General features: G+C 53.8%; 1 protein-coding gene across 1 annotated transcript in view; it reads left to right on the top strand.

Moving 5' to 3' along the window:
• Positions 1-23,703, top strand: part of SPHK1 (sphingosine kinase 1) — a 30,064-nt gene that overhangs the window by 4,409 nt on the left and 1,952 nt on the right. Inside the window, exons 2-4 of the mRNA XM_032792832.2 lie at positions 17,398-17,547; positions 18,329-18,423; positions 19,241-19,356. Coding sequence (XP_032648723.1) covers positions 17,398-17,547; positions 18,329-18,423; positions 19,241-19,356 — 361 coding nt within the window. The remainder of the gene's footprint in view (positions 1-17,397; positions 17,548-18,328; positions 18,424-19,240; positions 19,357-23,703) is intronic.

The raw sequence follows: 23,703 nt of genomic DNA, 5'->3' as shown, positions 1-23,703 counted from the left end.
CGTGGGCGGTGATGCTACCACTGCCTTGGCCTTTGCGACAGATCTCCCCGAGGGGAAGCGTGTGCGAGGGGAGACGGTGAAAGGGAGCGACAGACAGAGAGGGATGGCAGCTGACACTGTGCCCAGAACACTTGGCTGTAATTCAGTTCATGAAGTGACAGACTGGGGGATAGAGGAGGTTTCTAGCACTGACCTTTCTGCTGTGAAAGCGAGAGAATCCAAACGTAGTCACTGCTTCGGAGCTGGTGATAGGGATGGGATCCTTTTGTTTCCGTCTCTCTGAAGTGTCTCCCAAAGTGGGGATTGAATAGGTGAAGCCTGGTTTATTCTGGCTCTGGTTGTCCCCAGAGATGTATGTTGCATCCCTTGTACACGTGCGGGGTTTGTGTTTCCTTGCACACGCCTTATGTTTAATGGATAGAAGTAACGTGGTAGAGTAACTTGCTCTGTAAGCTGTAACTTGGCATTTGCTGCCATGAAGGGGCTTTAATTCTTTTTCCCAGCAAATATCTTTTCACCCCAATGGCCTGGGGCCCTCTTGCAGTCAGATGCCAGCGTTAAACACATAAGTGCTTGTAGCCAGGGATTCTCAAGGGAGGGTCATCTGCTCTGGATCTGTCTGCTCCCAAAAGTGGGGATTTTCAGTGCATGTTGAGAGACGTGTATTTAATCAAGCATCTCCCTCCTGAGCAGGCATGCTGTTGGGTGGGATGTGTGTGGCAGTGCCCAGGGATGGCTAGCATCATGTTGATTGTTAGGAGCGGCAGGTAATGTATTCCTAGGTTTTGTTTTCAGTTTGCTATGATGATCAGATGGCAACGTGATGGGTGCTGGATCCATTTAAATCCAAATCTCAGGAATATAAAAGGCCACGTTGTCTTCAGTGAAGTTACATCAGGGCTGAATTTGGCTAGATCTGTGTAAATCTGACTGTCTGATCAGAGATTCAATTATATGCACCGGTTCATTTGTTTACATATCCAGACACAATGATCAAACTTTGAAATTAGCATTAGTGTGTTGAACCACTGGGCCAAACGTGAGTTGACTGTCTCTTTAGATTTGTATTTCCAAAAGCATCTTTTCCAAAACCTAAGGCTAACAGCAAATATTTTCAGAGCTCTGAAAACAGATGCATAAAATTCCAGTGGAAACGTTTGTTAAAGCAGTTCCCCTGCTGTTTGTTGTCCAAACATTGCAGCATTAAGAACCTGATTTCATTGGCTTATACAGCCCAAAGTAAACTGAGTAGAAGTTTTAAAAATCCACCCCCTTCTTAATAATAAGAGGGTAATTAGTAGCCTAAGGGGGAAGGGTGTTTAATGTGTGATTTAAAAAAAAAAAAGTGAATATTTTTAAGAGGACATTTTAAAATTAGAACATTTAAAAACAATTCCTTCGGTAACACCTCATTCTTAGAGACAAGGTTTTCAAAAAGGTAACTTACCTCTTGCTATTTGTGCTGTTTATTTACTTCGCATCTTTCACCGGCTTGGACAAAGAAACCAGATAGGCCGATTTCACTTGCTATTGATGATTCTGCTCCAGCGACACCTAGGGAACCCAAACAGGGCTGAAGGCCCCATTGTACTAACAAGTAACATGATCCTGCCCATTTGTGGTTCCTGTGTACCAGTGTGATGCTGTTTGGCTTGCGTGGAGATCATTGCAGGAGCAGGGGCTCAGTGTCAAACGCTGAAGGGAAATGTGTAGAAAAGGGCTAAGAAATCAATGGATTTTTAAATTATTTGACGAGAGCCTCTAGGAGTTGCAAACCTCGCCGCTTTGAGAACAACCATCTACAAATGACAAATGGTGCCCCATGCGACACCATGTTGTCATTCACAGACGCAGACATGTATATCTGGACGTTTGCACCTTGGAGAGCTGGGAGAGATAAGGATAGTGGCACACAACTCCCAAACAGCGTGCGATTTTTGCACTGATCAGTATTGGGGTATGACTGGACAATTCTCCTCCTGTCAGGGGAGCCCATGAGGTTCTTGCACGAGGAGGTTACCTCCCACGCCCATGATGGAAGCCAGCACTTCACTCTCAGCACAGGGAGAACTTCATCCCCACAGAGAAAAACCGGCATTTCCCCAACATTTATAATTCTTTTAATTGACCTCTTCAAACGTGGCACAGACCTGGCCCCGCCCCCCAGCACTGAGGGTTGCAGAAGGGGCAAGGGTGCACTTTATTGTTAAAGAAAACAGGCCATTAAAAAAACCTCTCTCCAAGTACAAAAGTCCTCTGACAAAACAGCTTTCAATAGTCACACCGCATGTTCCCTGGGAGTGCCATCACCCTGCACTGCCTCGTGGAGCCAACTCCACCCTGCCAACCTGGAGGCGTTCTCATTGAGATCCGCCGGCCCAACGCCAGCGTCTGAAACCACTCGCGAGATGCAGCGATGTTGCATCGAGACATTCTCACAGTGCAGTGCCTTGGTGCAAGGTGATGGTATTTCACTAGCCCTGCCTGTGACTGGGGGTATTCGTGAACCGCTCACAAGCTCAGCTTTCGGATCAGGAGCTGGCTTGGTGTTTGTTTACAGTGCCCAGCTGCTCCGCTCCCAGACCAGGATCGCTTTCTGCACACAAACATGCACAGCCAAACAGAGTCCCTGCCCCAATCCGCTTACTGTAAAAATGCCAGTGAGCTGCAGCGAGTGGCAGCTCTTCAGGAGCTGTCCAGGCCCCCTGCTTCCATCGCAGAGTGCCAAGAGGCTGAATGGTCCCAAATTTCCAGTGGGGGTGGGGAGGCAGCGCTCTCCATTCTAGCGCATTCCCACCGTAGCCCTGTCTACATATGCAAGGGAGCTGGGCTCAAAACCACACCCAAGCTCAGTTCATCAGACACGGCTCCCTCTGAATCCCCTTCCATCAGGATTTGGCCCAGTCGGCGCCCTGCTAGATCAGTGCCTGAGCTGTATTTTAACACGTTTCTTAAATACAGGTGCCAAGGTTTTGAAAAGTGGCCAGCGACCTTGGGTGTCCAATTTGACACCTGAATGGGGCCAGATTTTCAGACAATGCCGAGTGCTCACCCGCCTGCTCTGAAAGCCAATCCCCCCTTAAAGCATCTCCAGTTGGGGACCCAGGAAATGAAGCCCCCCCCAAATCACTAGTCATGCCTGGAAACTGGCCAGGATCGACAGCCGACTCAGCAAGGCATTTAAGCATGTGGCTTTGGGGATGACTCATGTGCTCAGCCGTCTGCTGAAATCCCTTGCTGAGTCAGGGCCCCAGAAAGTCTCCGCCATTTGCCCTGGCACTGCTCCAGTTGCCACTGGCAGTAGACTGTAAGGACTTTGAGCATGGCCTGTCTTTTTGTTCTGTGTTCGTACAGCGCCTAGCTTACTGTGGTCCTAGGAGCGCTTGTAATACAAAGTTGTATCAGACTTCCTGCCAGTATTATAACCACTGTGTCATATGACCCTGTTCAGCTGGGGGGGGAGCAGCAGTGCAACCCCCAGCTGACTCGCACCTGCCTGCTGCGGGAGGCTACACTCTCTCACTTGGCAGAAAGTTCCAGGGATCAGGAGCACCTGGAAGGAAAGTTCAGCCCAGGGTGCTGGGAGGAACAGTCTGAGCAGGGCTAGAGGAGGGGGTGATGAAAGCACCAGAGGCTGATCTATGTGACTGCTCCCAGGGCAAGAGGATACTTTCAGAGAGTTCATTGTAGTCACGGCCTCAGGGCACATCTACACTATGGAGACTACAGCAGCGCAGCTCAGTCGCTGTGGCTAAGCTGGCACAAGCCCATAGCATAGATGCAGCCTCCAGAGAAGGGAGGTTTTTTCCCCCATCCCTGTAGGACCCCCTATCCGAGCAATGGTCGCTACGCTGATGGAAGCAGTCTCCTTCAGGCTGGAGAAAGCTTCCGAATACCACTCACCTGCCTGCTTGGTTCTTATTGCGCTGGGGGAAGTGGAGTCAGGTGAAAGGACCTGCTGGATCCACCCTTTCCCATCTTAAGTACAATGACACCAAAGTCGTCTTCTCCCCCCCGTCACCCCTTTCTTCCAGTGCCCAGCATTCATTCTTTACTTCCTCCTCCTCCTCAGCCTGTGGGCTCTCTACTAGGAGGGAGAAGATGGCCTCCCCCAACAGGCCGGGACAGCTCAGCTGCTGCCTGGGCTCTGCTTCATTGGTGCCTCCAGGCCCACTCTGACTACAAGGCCTGGTCCCTAAAGTTCCTAGCGCCCTGCTTGAATCAGCCACTGCTGTGCCTGGCAGTGTATTCATTCAAGAATCCCAGGAAGTGCACAGATGCTAATTAAGTTTTGATTATAATTAGCACTTTGTTTCCCAGCTGTTTAAAACAAACTCCTAGAAATGCCACTGGCCGGCAGGTAGGCGCAGGGACCTGTTTAGCACTCAGCTTCTGGCGGGAGGCTATGGGAAGGAAGAGCATGGCAGCCGGAGTCCCATCTGAGTGATTTGCCCTCTGCCTCTGGAGGATGGTGGGGGCAGCAGAAAGTCTTTGATCTTATTCTCTAGCACAGGCTCCCCCAGCACGTGGCGCGGTCAGATGGCATTTGCTGGCTTGGGAGCTGCTGGAGGCCAAAAACCCACAAGAGAGAAAATGTTTCACAAGCACCCAAGAAGCGTTCTGTCAGCTTCAGCGAGCTCCTGGCTGATGACACTTCCTAGGCATGCTGTTCCTTATGAAAAAGTGTCTGGAGTTTAACTGGGGCTGGGTGGCACAGGGACTTGGTAACAGGATATGGGGACAGTCACCTCTAGGTTACTGGCTTGGGCCTGATCTACCTGTAAAACTTAGGTTGACATAGTTAGAGCACTCAGGGATGTGAAAAATCCACACCCAGAGTGCCATAGCTATGCGGATCCCATCCCCCGTCTGGATGTGGCAAGCTCAACGGAAGAATCCTTCTGTTAATCTAGTGACTGTCACGTGGGGAGGTGGTGTTCCTACAGCTATGGAAGAACCTTTCCACTGCTGTAGGCTGCAGCTACGCAGTGGAGCAATGGTGGCAGAGCTACAGTGCCATACCTATTCCACTACTCCCTGTAGTGTAGACATGGCCTTAACGTGTGATCTGAGTCATCCCCAGCAGGGCTGCTCTTTGACCTGTGTGAAATGAGTTGATGGGTCACCATCAGCTCCTCATGGACAAGCATCCATGTCACAGAACCAACCCCACGGTCAGTCAGTCTCTGCTGAGGGACTAAGGACTGAGCCGGCCATGGAGACCACCTGCTTGGGGGTGCTGACACGACTGCTTTAACACTAGGTCTCTATTAAACGTGGCCATGGTGTCTGTTCCCCTCTTTTAAAAATAACATGAACTTTACGCTAATGAAGGATGCTGGAGTGGAGACCAAACACCCTCCCCAGCATAGATACAGCAGAGGCATGAACAGGGCAGGCTTGCCTCCTGCTTAGCCTGGGGAGGCCACCTCAAAGAGTAGATGGCAGCTGTCCCTGGGATCGATTCCGTCCTTGCTCAAACTTGCCAGTTGTGATAGTGATTTCTAACGTGACGCATGCTGGAGATCGGAGCTGAGACCAGCTGCTCTATTTATACAGGTAGTAACAAGGTTCATTACTCTTTGAGATGGTAACAACATTCACTGTTGGTTGGGGATGAATTGGAATCAGCAGTGGAGGAGTGAAACAATCTATACTCTGTTCCCAATTCCTATCTAATCCAGGCGTCTCACCACGGCCATCGCTGTGATATTGACGTGCCTGATTGTTGCTTTGATTCTCATTCCCTACCCTGCAGAGTTTCAAACTCTGTTGTGGAGCTATTTTTGTGGTAGCTACTTTAAATGCTAGATCATTGGCACTCTCCTACTGCGGAGATGGGGCCACATGAGAATCTCAGTAGGGGCATTGCCCAGCAGTTCATTTATTTCTTACACAGAGAAGCCAGTTTATTTCAGAGAGAGGGAGTCAGACCGAACTTTGCACCCAGCGGTTTCTCAGTGTGATGGTTGTGTTTGAAGAGGGTGAAGGAAGATCAGCCGGCTCTCTGAAAGGGCAGACATCCCTCCCCTGACTCAGCCTCTGTCTGCTGATGCACACTCAGCTTGCCGGCTGTTCTTCTAAACTGATCCCCGAAAGAGGAACCGGGCTGCCAGATGTATGCGTCTCTCCTGCTGGGATGTCGGATGTGCCCTTTGCCCCAGAGTTACTCAAGAAAAAGAGAGACTGTTGAAATCTTGTAGTTTTCATGGGAGCATCTCTTAGATCTTGGTGTGCCGAAGGGTCCTGCTGGGGTCATATCTTCACATCAAGTCCTGGCATCTTTCACTGCCCCTCCCCCTGTTCTGAGCGATGGAGGGGAGGGAGACAGAGGCCTCCACAGTTCAATACACCTGTAATGTCCCTCTATGGTCTGCTACCGTGGGCTGGCAAGGCCCATCAATAGCCAGACCCCCATGCTAGTGACTCTGGAATTACCTTCTAGCTGCTTGTCATGGCCACATTCTTCTCTCATGCCCTGGAAGTACTCCTGGGATCCTGGAGGGATCCTGGCCACCTCCCACCTCGGCCGTTCCTCTGCCAGCATGGGGCTTTGCTGTTGCAGTTTCCCCCAGGCAAGTGCTAAGAGGTTCAGGATGCTGTGGTCGGTCGGGGTAAAAGCAAGTTCCACAAGTACGACCACAGCAAGGTCAGAACGCAGGCTACCTAGGACCGTGGCCGCCACCTTTTTACCCTCATCGCCAGCTTTCCCCTCTGGACTCGTAAGAGCCAATTGTGAACAGGGCCACTTCTTCAAAACCTATGGGGTCTCCTCCTAGCCACGTCCCCATGGCACCCACGAATGCCTGAATCGAAGCAGTAGCATTGGCAAGCCCACACATTCAATGAGCATGAGTTGGGCCTCCCAAAATCATGAGATTGTTTTAAAACAATGATAAGTAAGGTCAGGCTTGACAAAGCCCTGGCTGGGATGATCTAGTTGGGGTTGGTCCTGCTTTGAGCAGGGAGTTGGACTAGATGACCTCCTGAGGTCTCTTCCAACCCTAATCTTCTATGATTCTAAGTATTTGGTCTCTTTTTCTTGGCCTTCTGGTTTCCTCGCATTTCTTCACAGCCAGGGGAGCTAAACTCTCAGTCTGTCAATGAAATTTGAGATTCTCAATCACCTGACTCCAGGAGTTGGGGCTTTATGAAGACCCCCAAATATCAAGAGCTTTGGCAGCATTGGACCAGTGCTAATGGAACCTCATTTTCAAGAGAGGCAATGCAAAACCCCTCTGAGGAAAGAGCAAAATCAAATTCAGGGGAGAACAAGCCAGGGTCATAGATTAGTGTATTTGACTAGCTGCAATAGAGTCCTCTTCCCACTCTGATAGGGTTATATTCTGCTCTGCGGAGGCTGCTTAGGGGCCCCAGATGAGGGGCCCCAGCAAAGGGGAAAGCATGTTGGTCCCAGCACCTCTTCTGTGCAGGAGGGTGTCTGTTCAGAACTGATAATGAGCACCAGAGGGCGGGGCCAACCAGCTGCTTCCCGAAATCCCTTGGCACAAGCCTGTGTGGGGTGGAGGCAGGGTGGGGCCGCTGTTTATGAGCCAGCCTTGGAGAGCACTCTCAGTAACAAGGGTCACCAATTCTCTGGCTGTGCAGAGGAAGATGATCAAGAGGGAGTCCGTCCCCCTGTCCCCTCCCAGCACGGCACAGCTGAGGACTGGCACATAGACAGTGGCGGGTTCTATCCTCCCCTTCCTGGTTCTGCCTTTGTCTGCACGGGGTACTCGCAGCACCAAGCCCCAGCCCCACCATGAATAGCCGAACGTGTGCTGTCACACATGGCTCCCAGTCACTGAGGAACGCACTCAGACATTCAGGCTTTGATTGTAGGGGTGAGAGACACTAACTGAGCTCGATGCCCAGTTGTGCACTGTACAGCCGCATAAGGGGGCCTGTTGCCTACCCCAGAAAGCTTAGTCTTTGCGTCTAAGCCCATGACAACACTGGGAGCGCTGCACCGGTACAGGAACACGGGTGTGTTCTCCCAGCAAAGAGTCACTGTGTAGACACAGCTATGTTGACAACGCAGCGTTTTATATCACTCAAGCAAAACCACCACCATGAGCAAAACAAGCTGTACCAGCGGCAGTTTGCCAGTATAACTACATCTAACCAAGGGGCTTCTGCTAGCCCTGCCCTGTGGGTCAAGGATTGCCCCCCACATGCCCGAGATCAGGGGTAGGCAACCTATGGCATGGGTGCCAAAGGGAGCACGCAAGCTGATTTTCAGTGGCACTCACACTGCCCGGGTCCTGGCCACTGGTCTGAGGGGCTCTGCATTTTAATTTAATTTTAAATGAAGCTTCTTAAACATTTTAAAAACCTTATTTACTTTACATACAACAATAGTTTAGTTATATATTATAGACTTATAGAAAGAGACCTTCTAAAAATGTTAAAATGTATTTCTGCCACGCGAAACCTTAAATCAGAGTGAATAAATGAAGACTCGGCCCACTGCTTCTGAAAGGCTGCCAGCCCCTGCCCCAGACCCACCCAGCTGGGCCAGAAGTCTGTAAATTGCACATTAGTCTCAAACCTGGGCCACACTGAGAAAGCTTTACCCACGGAACCATGCTGGTAAAAGCCTTGTGTGGATTCAGTTATACCAGTATAACTTATACCAGCAATGCTTCTGCCAGTGCCCTGAGCCAGCACAAGCTGGATTGGTATAAGCACTGTAATACCAACAGAGGCACATCCACCCCAGAGAGTTTTGCTGGTGTAGCTACGCCGGCAAAACTCTCCTGTGTGAACAAGGCCACGCTGTAGAGAAGGCCTCAGAGTCAAATCCTGCCCCCAGTAAGATGCACGACAAAACTCCCTAAGGCTTCAGTGGGCCAGGATTTCACACATGGTGTCTAAACGAAAGGTACCTCGGACACAGCCCGTGTACCACTGTCGGGTGGGCAGACCGCCCCAGCTCTGGCTCCGACTGATGGGCCCTGCTGCCACGAATCTGCCACAGGGGCTTTGGTTATCATGCTGCAAGTGTTTTGGGCCAGGCCTGTTGTCCCCCTGGAGATCACGAGGGTGTGTTGTACGGGAATTCCACGCCTGGGAGCGTCACCATCTGTCAAGCCACACGTGCAAGTTCGTCCCAAACCGGAACGCAGTCATGTCTCGCTAAGGAGACGTGGTGAGAAAGGGGCGCAGGGGTGAGGAGACGAGAGAAATTGTAAATTGGTATTAGATGCCCACCTCATCGATACGGCATCGACTAGCGCCAGCGTCGTCTGGGGAGGTGGGGGTGGGGAAGAGGCCTTCTATCCCTAGAGCTGTGTAGAGTGTATACTTCTCTTGTGGAAAGCCAGCCAGGGGCGGCTCTAGCACGCAGGCAGCCTTCGGTGGCACGCCTACAGGCGGTCCGCCAGTCACATGGATTCAGCAGCGTTTCTGCGGGTGGTCTGCTGGTCCCGCACCTTCGGCGTACCCGCTGCCGAAGCCATGGGACCGGCAGACCTCCTGCAGGCATGCCGCCAAAGGCTGCCTGACTGCCGCCCTCACAGCGACCAGCAGCATGCCCCCTGTGGCTTGCCGCCCCAGGCACGTGCTTGTTGCACTGGTGCCTGGAGCTGCCCCTGAAGCTAGCGTGTGTGTTTAAACTCTGCTCCAGTTAGGGTGACGTTTCTAACTCAGACTAAAAGAACAGGAGTACGTGTGGCACCTTAGAGACTAACAAATTTATCTGAGCATAAGCTTTTGTTAGTCTCTAAGGTGCCACACGTACTCCTGTTCTTTTTGTGGATACAGACTAACAGGGCTATAACTCAGTCTAGTGTCCCCCCGTGTCCCTCCCCCCCCCCGCAACCTTGGAATGCCAGAGCTGCCCAGGCCTGCTTTAACCTCTCTCTCCTCTGAGTCTGGAGCATAGACTGGTCTGTAAGGTTGGCGGATTTGTTTGTACGGACCCATGCCGGAGTTCCCCAGCTGTGCAATGTGGGCTGCTTCCTTGGTGACTAGTTTTCACAGAACATGACCAAGCAAATATTTCTGGCAATATCAGTCTTCTCTCTCTCTCTCTCTCTCTCTCTGGTGGGGTCAGGAAATCTGAGCTTGAGTTAGAGAACTATGAGCCACGTGTCACTATCCTCAAGTGCTTGCTGTGGAGAATGGCTTTCTGGGAGGGGAAAGGAGGGCTTAGTAGTTAAGGCACCGACCTAAGACTCAGCAGATCTGGATTCAGCCCACAGCTCTTCCACAAACTCCTAGTGTGCCCTGGAGCAAGTCAGTTAGCGTTAGACTTTTTCCAAAGCCACTCAAGGGATTTAGACACACGATTCCTATTAACTTCAGAAAGCGGAGTGTCTAAATCTGCAGGAGTTCTGAACACTTCTGTCTCATCTCCCCATCTGTAAAATGGGGATATAAGCACCTAGCTATACAGATCCACACGGCCACTTCTACCGTGTTCAGAGACACAGAGCCCATATGGCCGGTTTCCCTACCCCTCACTTGGGACATGGTTTGAAGATGGTTCAGGCTTGCAGGGTAGATGGGCCCCATCCATACACTAACCATGTTCAAGGAGAGCAAACTCAATAGGATAGCCATGGCAGCGCCAGTGAACTCACTCTGAAATGTGACCTGTTGGCAGAAACTTCCTTGCTGTCTCTGCCCATCTCCAAGCTCAGCCTGGTTTCATTTGTTTAATTATTCACTGGTATTTACAGCAAGCATCTTGTTCATCTGGATTAAATGCAAATGTCAGGCGCTTAATGGAAGGTGTTACATTGTTGCTCTCTTTCCTTTGAATTTCTCCCCTTGAGGTGAGGAGATTTCGCAGATCCCATCACAGGCTCCTGAGCAGCTTATCAGGAGGGGGAAGGGAGAGAAAGGGGCCAAGGCATGCCCCCAGTTTATGCTGCTTTTCACTTTATCACCCTAAACAGTCTCGAATTTGCTGGCTCCCAAGTTTAGCTGCGCTGCATTGTCACCACCAGCTTCCCTGACCTCCCCCTCCCCTGGCTGCCTAGAGATAAATGCATTGTCACTGCTTTGTAAACTAGATCCCAGAGCGGGACCCCCAGGCACCCGATTACCCCTCCTGCAGGATTCAGTGGGTCCACGGGAATGATTCCTGTGCTGGAGGGGAGAATGCGGCGCAGAGAGGAGGGTAGTGTCTGCCTGGGGGTGGAAGAGGATAACCTCTGTGTAATGAACAGCTTAGCACCACAGCCACAGGACTTTCAAACATGCTTACGCAGGGCTTAGTGTGGTGGCGGCGGCACTGGACTGGAGCATAGCTTGGCTAGCTCGCATGGCTAGGTTAAAAATAACTTTCCAGTGTTGTTCAGCCCGTTGGCTTAAAGCACACTGTATCCCAGCTGGCCTATCCATGCTGGCCAGCCTCAGCTGTGCTTCAGCCTGGCCGATCAGCACTCACCATTCTCATACGTCGAACCACCTTCCCCTCCTCCAGCGTGCGCTGCTCTAGGAAGCTGCTCTCTCGACTGTGGCTAGGTCCTCCCAGCACTTGACCTAGTCTGTGGCTTGAATCACTCAAGTCTCCGCTGGACTTTAAGGCCCTCTACGAAAGCCTGAGCCTGCAGCCAGAGACGGCACAAGGCAGCAGTGATGGAGTCATGGGCGGGGAAGTGAGAGACTGTTGCGTTAGTTAACAATAGATCTGTTCTGCAGGGCTTGATCTGGAGCCTGCAGGCTGCCCATCCAGCCCCTACACCATGCAACACTCAGCCCAGACCCACACAGCAACACGGACTAGTGGGAAGAGCAGGAAATGAAAGGCAGGACAGTTTGCCACTGACTTACTGTGTGACCTACAGCGAGGTCACCAAGGGCCTGATTTTCAGAGGTACTGAACATAAGAATGGCCATAATGGGTCAGACCAATGGTCCAGCCAGCCCAGTATCTTGTCTTTCAGCAGTGACCAGTGCCAGGTGTTTGGAGAGAACGAATAGAACAGAGCAATCAAGTGAACCATCCCTTCTCATCCACTCCCAGCTTCTGGCAATCAGACACCCAGAGCATGGGATTGCGGCCCTGCTCATCCTGGCCAATAGCCATTGATGGACCTATCCTCCATGAACTTATCTTGTTGTTCTTTTTTTGAATCCCATTCTAGTTTTGGCCTTCACAGCATCCTTTGGCAAGGAGTTCCACAGGTTGACTGTGCGTTGTGTGAAGAAATACTTCCTCGTGTTTGTTTTAAACCTGCTGCCTATTAATTTCATTGGGTGACTCCCTAGTACTTGTGTTATTTACCCCTTCACATAACACTTACTTATTTACTTTTTCCACACCAGTTGTGATTTTATAGACCTCAACCATATCCCACCCCAGTCTTCTCTTTTCCAAGCTGAAAAGTCCCAGTCTTTAATTGCTCCTCATCTGGGAGCTGTTCCAGACTCCTAGTCATTTGTGGTCCTTCTTTGTACTGTGTCCAGTTCTAAGATATCTTTTTGGAGATGGGGTGACCAGAACTGCACACCAGAGTCAAGTTGTGGGCATATTGAACCTTCTCCATTCCCAGTGAAGTCACCTGGAGTTGTTCAGCACTGCGGAACACCAGCCCCTCGCCCTCTTGGCCTGTTTCCCCCTCTACCAAAGTGAGAGCAATACTCCCCCACCCCCGCCTTTGGGTACCCAGGTAGGTGCCACACAAGTGCCAAAGGCCAAGCAGCTGCAGCATTGGCCGGGGAGTCAAAAGAGGTGGGTTCTAGTCCCAGCTCTTCCATGGCCTGCTGGGTGACCATCAGTAAGTCACTTGGCCTCCCTGTGCCTCAGTTTCCCACGTGTGCAGTGGGAATGATGATACTTAACTCCTTTGTAAAGCACTTTACGATCTGCAGCTGAACAGTCCTAAGAGCTCGGTGTTATGCCTGTAATATCCCTCTGCCCTTCTATACCACCTTGCACCACTGGATCCCAGAGCTGCTCACTAACCTCAGTGAACTCTGTCTCGCCCCTGCCTTGCGAGGTGGCTTTGTTTCCGACAGGCAGCGTGGCTGGCGCTGTGGGAGATACCAAATGACACAGTCCCATCCCCAAAGGGCGTTTCTCTTACTGTCTGGCCCCATACACGCACAGCATGGTGCTTTTCAGGCAAAGGACGACAGGTCTGGGCCTTGCAGAGCTCACGAGCGAGGCTGCAAGTGCCAGGTCTGCCAGTGCCTCGATTGTTCCCATTATACAGATGAAGACCCTGAGGCCCAGAGGGTTTAGTGGCCTGATTTTTAAGCAGAAAAGTGGAGCATTTGGAGCTCCCCTTGGCTCCAAGAGCAGCTGTTGCTGCTCAGAACTTCTGCCAGCCAAGCTGGAAGGGACTCACTCGAGATCCCAGAGTTAGAGGGAGAGTGGGACTAGCATCCTGTTGCTAGTCACTTCAGTGGGGTCAGGATTTCACCCCAGTAATCCTGACCCCTAACTGGGGGCCTAAAGTACAGGACCATCCTTCCTCCTTCCTAACCATCATGTTATTAGTGCAAGTCTCCCAGCTTCCTTGTACCCTTCCTGGAGCTGTGTAATGTCCCCAACACACTCATAGCCTCTCCTCTTCCATTCTCCTTCCCCTCCTGGCCCCGCAGCACCCCTCCCTGGGGACCGACCACGTGAGGGAAGAGTGGCTGCAGGTTAACATGCGAACCTTCTCCAAAGCTGCCGTGGGAGAGGAATTCAGGGAGGGGTTTCATTCCTTGCCAGGCTAGCTGAATGTTTCCTTTGGAGGCAGATGCATTCAAAGGCAGAAATGACAGCCTGGCTCTTCTTAATCATTAACGTTGCCTGCTATTTCTGAACTGCGTACATGGTCTCGCTCTCTCTAATTCACACACAGAAACCCTATCCGAGGTACAGCTTGAAGAGGGCTAGCACCCAACGGGTCAGAAACACAGTTGATGGCACACCCATTTAACTGGGCAAGGATTCCTCATTCAAGAGAGGACAGGGGCTTATGTTTTGCAAACTGTGCCACCCAAAGCCTTGTGCCAGATTACCTGGGGGGTGGGTGATGGCTCTACCCTAGGTTGGTTTGTAACACTGTTAGGAGAGACATTGTTCATATCCACAGCTGGGACAGGCAGTGGAGAGAGAGTTACCACCCCTGGTATGGATGGGGCCAGGAGGAGCCGGAGGTTGTAGGGGACAGCAGTGCATCCACTGTTCTTTGACCTGGACAAGCCACAAGCCTGAAATACACCGGTATCCTTGAGTAAACTCTCACCTGTGATAGCAACAGCAGGAGCGTTGGAGCAAGGACTTGGGAACTTTTAAACCCACATGGTATTTAGACCTGCTCCCTACAGGATGAGGACACAAGGTGGCAAAACCACCCCAGCCCTGTTTACACTAGTGCTCCCTTCCATCAGTCACAGAGATGCCCAGGTGTGAAATACCCCAAACAATGCTTGCTTAGAGACAGCCACAGAGGCTGCATTTGGTCTGTTCATTCATCCATCTCTGGCAGCCTACTCAACTACAACCGTTCCCAGTCTCTTGTGAAACACGTCTAGGGCCCATCTGTGTTATAACTGTGCTTAAGCTCTGGCAGATACCTAGATGCCACCTAGGGCCAAAACGTGGCTCCTCCACCTGAGTTTCTTTTCCTGTCCACCTTGGCACGACCCTGCCACGTTTTAACATCTTTTTCTTGCCTAGATTTCACAGCCACATTTCAAGTGTCATTTACCTTTAGCGAGGGCTTTACGAGCCCTCCAGACCACAGTGACAAGGTGGCTGGCTCCTGACCTGCTAACAACGCCGTTGCAATATGTAATGAGGACAGCACCTGAAGTGTTGGCCTTATGAGGCAGTAACGTGCTTAGAGACCCCAGTTAAAGCCACGTCAATCCTATTCGCTGAGCTTAGTGGCCATATGTAAGGTCCGACTCCAGGCTGGGACAATGTGATGAGCAGGACGGGTGACAATGGCATCTCCTCACTCAGGTGTAAGGACAGTGTAGATGGGACCTTATCACATGGAACTGAAGTGAGAACCAAGAGACTAATAACTACAAGGTGAACGATAAGCACCTGCCATGGATCCCCCTCTCTTTGGACCTATTCTATTGGGAATGAGACTGGGAAGTTGCTGGGGATGAATACAAATGGCAGCTTTCGTCGTCGCTCTCTTCCCTATGGCTAATGAGCTCTGTGTTTTCTGCAATGATTTCAGTCTCACTAGGCCCAGAGCGGCCTCCAGCCCGGCCCCCAGCAAGCTTTGTGCAAACAAAAGCCTTCGTTCTCTCCCGCCTTCCTTCCTCTTCTGCTTGCCAAGCGTGCAGCAGGTGGGAGCTGCTCCCGGTCACAGGCCGAGGGGAGGGAAGAAGAACTTGCGTGTCTAGTGCTGGCCCGGCTGCAGCTTTTGATTTGCAACCTGTCCTCTGAGCCAGAGGGAACAATCAGGGTTGTGAACAATGGTGTAGTGTCCAGTCGCGTCTCTTGCAGTATGTGCAGAAAAATGTGTGTGTGAGAGAGAGAGCAAGCGAGTGTGCGCACAGCGGGAAGGCTGCATTCAGCTGCTCTAGGGTTTTAGGAGTGCTTTAGTCTCTGGGCATGGCAACGCGTGCTGCTCCCCTGGAAGGGGGAAACAGCAGGGATCAAAGACAACCCTAAAACGCCTGTGCCATTGCGGAGATGGCTCAGCCAGCATAGCACATTACTTCCTCCTCCCTAGCATTGCTGTAGGTTGGGGGAGAGACTGTGCTGCTCAGTCCTACCACTGATAATAGCTGTGAACACCCTCACGCTATAGCTCCACCCAAAGGGAATGAGCTATGGTTTTGAAATGGGGAAGACAGAGCTGCTGATGCAAGTGTGGGGGGCTTTTCACAGCCAAGGGCGGTCACCCAGGGATCTGTGTAGGAAGACAGTTTTCCAGGCCACCCCTTTGCTTCCATATGAAATGACTGTATTTAAAGAAACCAAAAACGCAGCAAGAGACCCTATTCTCCCTGGCCCTGAGTGATCATGGAAACTCTGCTGCTGCCCCTCGTCTACACTAGAGCAGGCACGGTCTGGCCCACTGCTTTGGGCTTCCGCCATACTTGTAAGATGCTCTCACCCACAAGAGCTTTTAATAGTTCATACACACCACCTGCCAGTACAAACGCACTAGTCCCCAGCCGCTCTCCTAACCCTGCCAGCCTGAACCCCTAGCTCAGAGGAGCAGTGCCGGCATTGCGGCTGCACCAGTTCAACCAGTGCTTCTAGCACCCTCCAACAGCTGGGCTGACCACCGGTCACTACCCGCTCAGAGCACCATTCATCAAACCACTTCCTTGCAGGCCCGAGAGCAGCTCCAGTGATACTTGCCTGGTGCCTGCCATGCCCTGCACCCCTCCCCCAGCTTAGCAAAGACACAGGAACTCCATCCCAAATCAAGTTTCATTCAGGCTTGTTTTCTTTACACAATAAGAAACTTTTACCAGCAGTTTCACAGTGTCTGACGCGTGGCTCCTCCCCTCCAGCAGACCCCAGGCAGCACAGAAAGGTTAGCAAGGGTGCCCATCACATGGCACCTAAACACCCGCACCCCTCCCGCAGCAAGCCATCAATGTTCTGACCATGCCACTGGCTGAGGCTAGTGCTGCAGGGAGGTGGCTACCTTTTTCCTAAGCTCCTGCGAGGTAAGGGACATTCACAGTAACATACACACCTCAGTTAATCCCAGCTCTCCACCCACCTGCCCCACAACCATTACTCTCAATCCACCCCGATGGTGAATCCCCGATCGCTACTCACCTGCCTGTGGCCCAGCAGTTCTTACCCCAGGGGATGAGCTGTACATGTTCCATTGCATAAGCCTAGGGATGCAGAGCCAGCTGGGCTCTGAGGACGGATCTCTTCCCTCCGGGAATGGGCCTAGACAGACTGTATCTGCCTCAGCATCCTACAAGGGATAAGAGGAGAAGGAAACCAGCCAGTGGAAAACAAATAACCCCCCAAAGCAGAGCCCAGCCAGCAAATTCTCCCAGCAGTAACACAAGCTCCTCCCTCCTCATTTGGTTTGACTAGATTTGAAACACCTGGCACTGACTGGCTGGCTCAGGACTGCATGGTGCATGGGGGCTGACTACCTCCCTAGGCTGGCCGATGTGGGACTGGGGCCAGCCGTGCTGTGGAGGAGGATGTCAGTCACCAGAGCTGCCGACCCAGACGTGTGGGTCTGTGGAACTGGGTATCCGGTCTGAGCAGCCTTCAGCTGCCGGTACTTGTGAGCAGCCTGAGGTGCTAAGGCACGGGGCTTCCCCCAGGCTGGGGACAGCTGTGTCAGGTTCTTGAAAACTTGGGCTGAGAAAGCTTCCTCAGGTCCCATCCGACCCATCCCCAGCCTGGCCAGGGGAGTTGTGCTGGGTTCGGCCAATGCGGCAAGCTCAGGAGAGGCACCACCAACACTGAATCTCTTCTCTCTCGTCTCTGTCCAGGGGTGACGTGGGGACTCTTGTCGCGGCCCTACCATGTCCTGGTGCTGCTGAACCCCCAGAGTGGAACAGGGCAAGCGCTGCAGCTGTTCCGCTCCCTAGTGCAGCCGATGCTGGTCGAAGCCGACGTAGCCTTCACCCTCTGTGTGACCGGTAAGTCTGCTCCTGCTGCAGCCACCCAGCGGGTTCTGCCTTGCCCAGGCTACCTCCTAGGGGCCCCTCACTGCCAGGCGGAGGGAAGGGCATTTCGTGGGGTAGAGGACTTCTGTCTGGCTGAGCTCTCCCTGCACGGCTGGCTGTGTAGCCTGGGATAGCAGCTGATGGCCCTTCATTTCTACCTCTCTGCCCACCACCCTGCCAGGTAACATCAGGAACACTCCAGCTGGGAGTGTCTCAACCAGTACTGCCTTGTAATATGCAAATACAGTGCAACTTTTTAAAATGTGACCAATGGATGCACAGTATTCAAATAAACAGAAGGGGGCAAGAAGCAGGAAAAGGGGGAACCCTCCCCTCTTGCGTTACAATCCCCTCTGGCAGCAAGGAGAACCCAAGGGTGGCAGCAGAGGGAGGAGAGCTAGGCAGGGGGAGATGCTAGGAGCGTCATTCTCCCATGCACCCATGAAGCCTTCCTGAGGGCCTACAGGGGTCCACAGCTTAGGAGCAGTGGTTTGTGTGCCCTTGGCCATGAGAACTCCCCCTCTTGGCTTGGTGAGTCTCACCCTGGGTCTTGCCAGCTGGCTCCGATGCTAGGAGCCTGGGTTGGGAAGCCCAAGTGATCTCCTGTGGCTGATTCCTCTTGTGCCAGGGAAGGCTGGCCCTCCTGTCTTCAAGGATTGTGCAGGGAGAGGAAACCATGGCAATTCCCGGCAGCCCATGGTTATGTGAGGCCATGCCACCCCCCCTGCCAGCAGCTCTGTGTTTCTCTCCCCAGAGAGGCCGAATCACGCCCGTGAGCTGGTGCGGGCTGCAGACTTGTCCCGGTGGGACGCGGTGGCCGTCTTGGCCGGGGATGGCTTGCTGTACGAGGTGAGGAGACAGCCAGGAAGCAAGGCAGCTGTTACGCTGGCCACTGGGAGATGAGCCAGTCCCTTGGAGTGTGGCTGTATTCGGCCACTGCTCCCGGCAGAAGCTGGGGGTGCGGAGCTTGGCCCTGCGCCATCTCAGAGTTCGACGTGGAAGCGTAGGTGGAGACAGAGCTGGGCGCGGATGGCGGCTCAGATCCACAGGGGCCATGGTGGGGGAGAGTCTCTGGGCAGCAGCCCCAGTCCCAAACAGCACAGGCAGCCCTGTCTCCCCTGGGAGCCCCAGGCCTGGAATGGGGAGGGGAAGGAGGCCAGGACTGAAGGGCAGGGGCGGAGCTGGGGGATGGGAGGGAGGAAGAAGAGGGAGCTGCAGGCCCGGGGGGTGGGTGGGTGCATGTGGGGCAGAGGGCTGGAACAGCAGGTGGTGCTGCAGGGTGGGACGGAAGCACAGCAGCGGGACATGGGCTGGATGTCATGGTGCCTGGCTGGGGCACGCTCTCACGCTGCCCTCCCAGCGCGTCAAAAGCTAAGAGAGAGAAAAGACACCAGGGACAAATAGCTCCTGGTTCTGCTGCTTGTGCCCTGGAGCCAAGCTGGGCAGCTGCCAGAGGCACCAAAGGAGAGGAGGTGGCACCCAAAACCTCCCCAGGCTTCCCTGGCCTGGGTGGGCAGGAGCAGCTGGAGCAGGGGGCTGTATTGCCGCTCCCAGAGCGGAGAGCCCCTGGCTCCCTCTGGTCCATTCCCTTCTCCCCGAGCGGCCAGGGAGAGGATGGGGCTGCTGTCTCTGGGAAGCTGGTAGCTGTGTGGCTCTGTCCCCGCAGGTGGTGAACGGCCTGATGGAGCGTCAGGACTGGCAGGCTGCCATCAAGAAGCCTCTCTGCACCCTGCCCGGGGGCTCTGGGAACGCCCTGGCTGCTTCCATCAACCACTATGCTGGGTAAGGGCTTCTCAGCCACTGGCCCAGGCCCTACCGCTGGCTGCTGGGGGAAGGGGCGCACAGTGGAGGGATGGAGCAGGCCCCTGGCAGGGAAGCCTGCTGACAGAGGGGCACTGACTGGCTTGCCAGGGGCAGTCAGGTTCGCCTGAGACCTTGTAAACCTCTTTACACCACTGAAGCTGACTTCAGCAGCCAGGAAACTAGTTTAAATGACTGCAAAGGGCTTCCGCCCCAGGGCAGCCTGTCTGAGCACAAGGACTGTCCAGTGGCAAGAGCTACCCCCAGGCCCCAGCCTCTGGTGCCATCTGCCACCTGGCTGGCACCATTCCTAGCAGTCTCGGGCTGCTGGAGCTTGACTAAGGCAGCTAGTGAGGGCTGGATTCTGCCCAGGGAGGTTGTGTGGGTGGGCGAGAGGACAGAGTTTAGCTCTGCCCCTGCGGAAAGCAAAATGCAAAGCTAAGGCCTTGCCAGCTTTGCAGGGGGGCAGCTGGGCATTCCTGGGGCCTGCATGGACAGAAAAAGCCAGGTTAGAGACTTGTCCAAGAGCTACACAGCAGCCGCGGGCTCCCTGACAGGGTGCGATCACTTTTTGTCTGCCCCCACGTGGAAGGAGAGCACTGACAGGGCTTGCTCTAGATGGAGAGACATTACCATCCAAACTCCCCCCTGCGAAGTCACCCAGCCCTTCCCGCTCTGCTAACAGCATCAAAGAATGACTGCATGCTTCAGTCTCCCTGCTACTCCTAATCCACAGTCGGCTGGGGGTAGTACCCCCTCCTCCACCCTTTCAGCGCTAACCACCTTTTGGAGCAGACCCCAATTTGTGGCTTTGATGTGAGGATTATTTGCATTTCAGTAGCAGCTAGAGGGAGGTCCCCCTTCAGAGCAGGGAGCCTTGGAAGCAGTTTGGCCCCATGGATGGCACACAGGATTCAACAGACCTGGGCCCTATGCCTAGCTCTGCCACTGACCTGCTGGGTGACCTTGGGCAAGTCGCTTCACCGCCCTGTGCCTCGGTTTCCCCATCTGTAAAATGGGGATAATGAAAAGCATTTGGAGAGCTACAGATGAAAAGGGGGGTAAGAGAGCTTGGGGTTATTGTTATTGCTGGGCTCAGTGCTACCCACGCACACAAGGAGAGTCCGACAAGCCCCAGAGAGGCTGCTGTCTACCTAGGCAGCACAGAAAAATGGCGTGGGGGGGATCAGAGGCCAGAGAGGAAGTGAGTTGCCCAAGCTCACGCAGCAGGGTGGGGGAAGAGCCCAGCTCTCATGGCTTCCACTCACCCTTTTACTTTTTCCCCCCATTTTATGATTGTCTTTTCCCTGGCCCTGCCTCTGCTCCCCATGTGAATGTCTCCTTTTGGGAAGCACCAGTGCCCAGACCAAACCCAGGTCTGCCTGAACCTCCCCTGCCCACACCTGCCTGCACTGACAGCTCAGGTGCACGGGTGGCTTGCCCTGGCCAGATGGGGTGGAGAAGCTCCGGCTCCTGGCATGGCTTGGGCAGAGAGAAGGGTAGGGGCAGGGGCAGTTTAACTGGAAGCCCTTGGCTCATGTTTCTCGTCTCATGAGGAAAGTGCCATTCTCAGCTCTGGCCTTTGCCCCTGCACAGCTGGCTTGGCCCTCCTGCTGCGAGGCTAAGCCCAGCTCTCGCTGCACAGCGCTGGGAGGGGGGGCCACAAACGGGCGGCTTTGCTTTCACAGCTAAGCTGCTCAGCCACTTGACTGCTCTCAGACAAGGCCCGGCCCCAGCAAGCCGCTCTCTGAAGATAGGTGCTCCTGAGAACACATGGGTCTCCTGCTCCACCGCGACTGCTCCCTCCAGGGGCTGAGGAAGGCCAGCAATAAGGCCAGATGCTCCTCACGTCCCCTGGGAATGGCTCTCACCCTTGCACAGAGCCATTCTCAGTCTGGCACTGGCTTTAGCTGAGTGTGCAGCTGGCTCCTTAAGAGAGAAGACACCCTAGTGTGGTGATGGATCCATCCCCATTCCCTGCACCCTCCTTAGGCCTGGCTCTCTCTCTTTCGCCATCTGGACCTTCCTTCCAGCCCCCACTCAGGGAGGCAGAGAGCTGTGTTCCCCGTGCAGAATCCTGGGCAAGTTACTTTACCGCTCCCTGCCTCAGTTTCCCCTAGTAGACTGGAGGTGATACTTGCCTGTGCCATGCAAAGCGCTTTGGCACCACTGGGTGAGAGACACTGGGAAGCTGTTGCCTGGAGCAGGCCGAGCTAGGCTTGCAACAGAGTACGTAGTGGTTTGGGCCAAGTTCTGCTCATTAGCCCGGGGCAAGTTCTGCCTTCCTTCAAGAACAACGCTAAGCTGTGTGTGTGGCGGCAGTAGCTGAGGGGAGCTTGCCACAAACACAATCTGTTCCGGGGCTGAGATAAGACTGGGCGGAAGTTTGGCCCAACCCAACTTGTTACAAATCACTAACCCCCTTTGAACACAAAGCCCAAAGCAAGTGTGGCTGTTGCCACTTCAATAGTGGTGGTTTTTAAAATGGTCAAAACCAATTAAAACACCTTTTTAAAAATGGAAAAGGGCCCTTTTCTCTCACTCCAACGTAAACCACTTCCTAGCCAGCCGCTTTCCTTTGGCAACCCCCTCCCCAGGGGCTCCATTCATGGGCAGCCATTGGCGAGCCCAGCTCCGTGCTAGACACTTGCATAAAGGCCAGATTTGCCAAGGTGCTCAGCACCCACCATTGTAGCGCTTAGAACCTGAGCTTCCAAGGAGCCCCCTCCGGAGTTCACCAGTCACACTTACGGTCCCCGTCACCCAGAGCCCTGCCTGCCTTCTACATCAGCACCAAGAACAAAGCCTCTGCCAGGCCCCTCAGCTGCCACCGCTGCTGTGCCTGGAGGCAGGACAGCTAGCAGCAGGGTAACGGGAGCCAGGAGCTGATAGGACCAAAAGACACCATAGGGAGCCACTTCCCCTAGTGAGACCTTGCCTCCTCCCCTACCAGCAAGGGAAGGTAGGACACTTCCTCATCTGCCTTTTTTCTGCTGCTGCCTGGGCTGGCTTCCTGTGTAAAGCTGCTCTGAGCTCCATGCCCACTGCCCAGCTCTGCCCGGCCTCCCCCAGCTGGTCTCTGGCCTGGCCCGGCCCGGCCCCTAGCAAGAGCAGGGACTGCTGAGCAGGAGTTAGTGGAAGGGGGTTCCTAGCAGAAGTGAGGGCAGATGTGACTTGGTCCATCTACTGGCTCTGAGCTGATTCCAGCTCCCAGGAGCTGCAAACCCTCCTTCCTTCCTTCCAAGCAGCCCCCTCTGCCCCCGGCAGGCAGCTAGCTCGTGGGTGAGCCACGTCGGGCCATCAGAGAGCAGCCACTGGGCCCTTAACAACGTGGATTTGGGCCAGGGTGGAGGGGAGCAAAGGATACCTAAAACAAGACCATTGCGTGTGTAAATAGCACAGCCTCCTGAGCCAAGCGCCCTTGTTCTCCAGTGGCCGGGGTATGTCCTGGATGTGGTGTGAGGGCTGAATGAGAGCCGGCAGGCAGAGCTCTGCTGTTCTAGGCAGGGCAGCTGCCACTACAAATCCATCCATGCCACCGATGCGCTCCCAGTCGCTGCATCATTGGGGGACAGGCCCTTCGGTGCCCCAAGCCAGACTAAAGCAATGCTGTCCAGGGCACTAACAATGACCAAGGTTACACATGCCAGTGCCCCATGGGGCTTCTTGTCTGCCATGCCTCTGAGCCTGGCTCCCTTACTGGCTCGGGCCACTCTCTCTCATGCTGGCAGATCGCTCCTGACAGTCTGACAACAGCGGTGCGCTGCTGTCCACTCCTCTTGCATCTGGTTATCTAGGGCCGTGCCTCTGCCAGGCTGGGCTGCAGGGCCTTGCAAACGAAGCCACCAAGCAAACCCTGTGCCTCACCAACTGCCCCCCCACCCCGCTGCCAGAGCCTCGAACAAAGTGGGGTGCAGCCTATGGAGAATGGCTTCTCCAAGGGGACCAAATGAGGGTCAGTGATGCTTCTGTTTGTGGAGCGTTGTGAGCTGGTCAGCCCAAGGGAGGTTCTTCCTGGCTGGCTGGCCAGGAAAAGAACAGGTCGAAGCACTAGCTGAGTCTGAGAAAAGGGGCACAAGTCAGGGGAGTTGGGTTTTAAACCCATTCCATGGCGTTTCTAGGAGCCTTGTCCTCTGCTGGTAGACAGAGAATCGCACTGATTCCAAGGAGGTGGGGATCTTTGAAACCCCCACTGGCTCTAGTCACGTTCCAATAATACCTGGTGACATTTTGCAATTGGAGTGTCTTCCTCGGCCAGAGGGGGTGCCCTAGAGCTGCAGGGATTTGCCTGGAGTCACACAGAGAGTCAGCAGCAGTCCCCTGGGGAGG

Source organism: Chelonoidis abingdonii, chromosome 13, assembly GCF_003597395.2.
Source record: "Chelonoidis abingdonii isolate Lonesome George chromosome 13, CheloAbing_2.0, whole genome shotgun sequence".
In the NCBI taxonomy this organism is placed as follows: domain Eukaryota; kingdom Metazoa; phylum Chordata; order Testudines; family Testudinidae; genus Chelonoidis; species Chelonoidis abingdonii.
The sequence above is the reverse complement of the archived record's forward strand: the minus strand, read 5'-3'. Positions and strand labels throughout refer to the sequence as shown.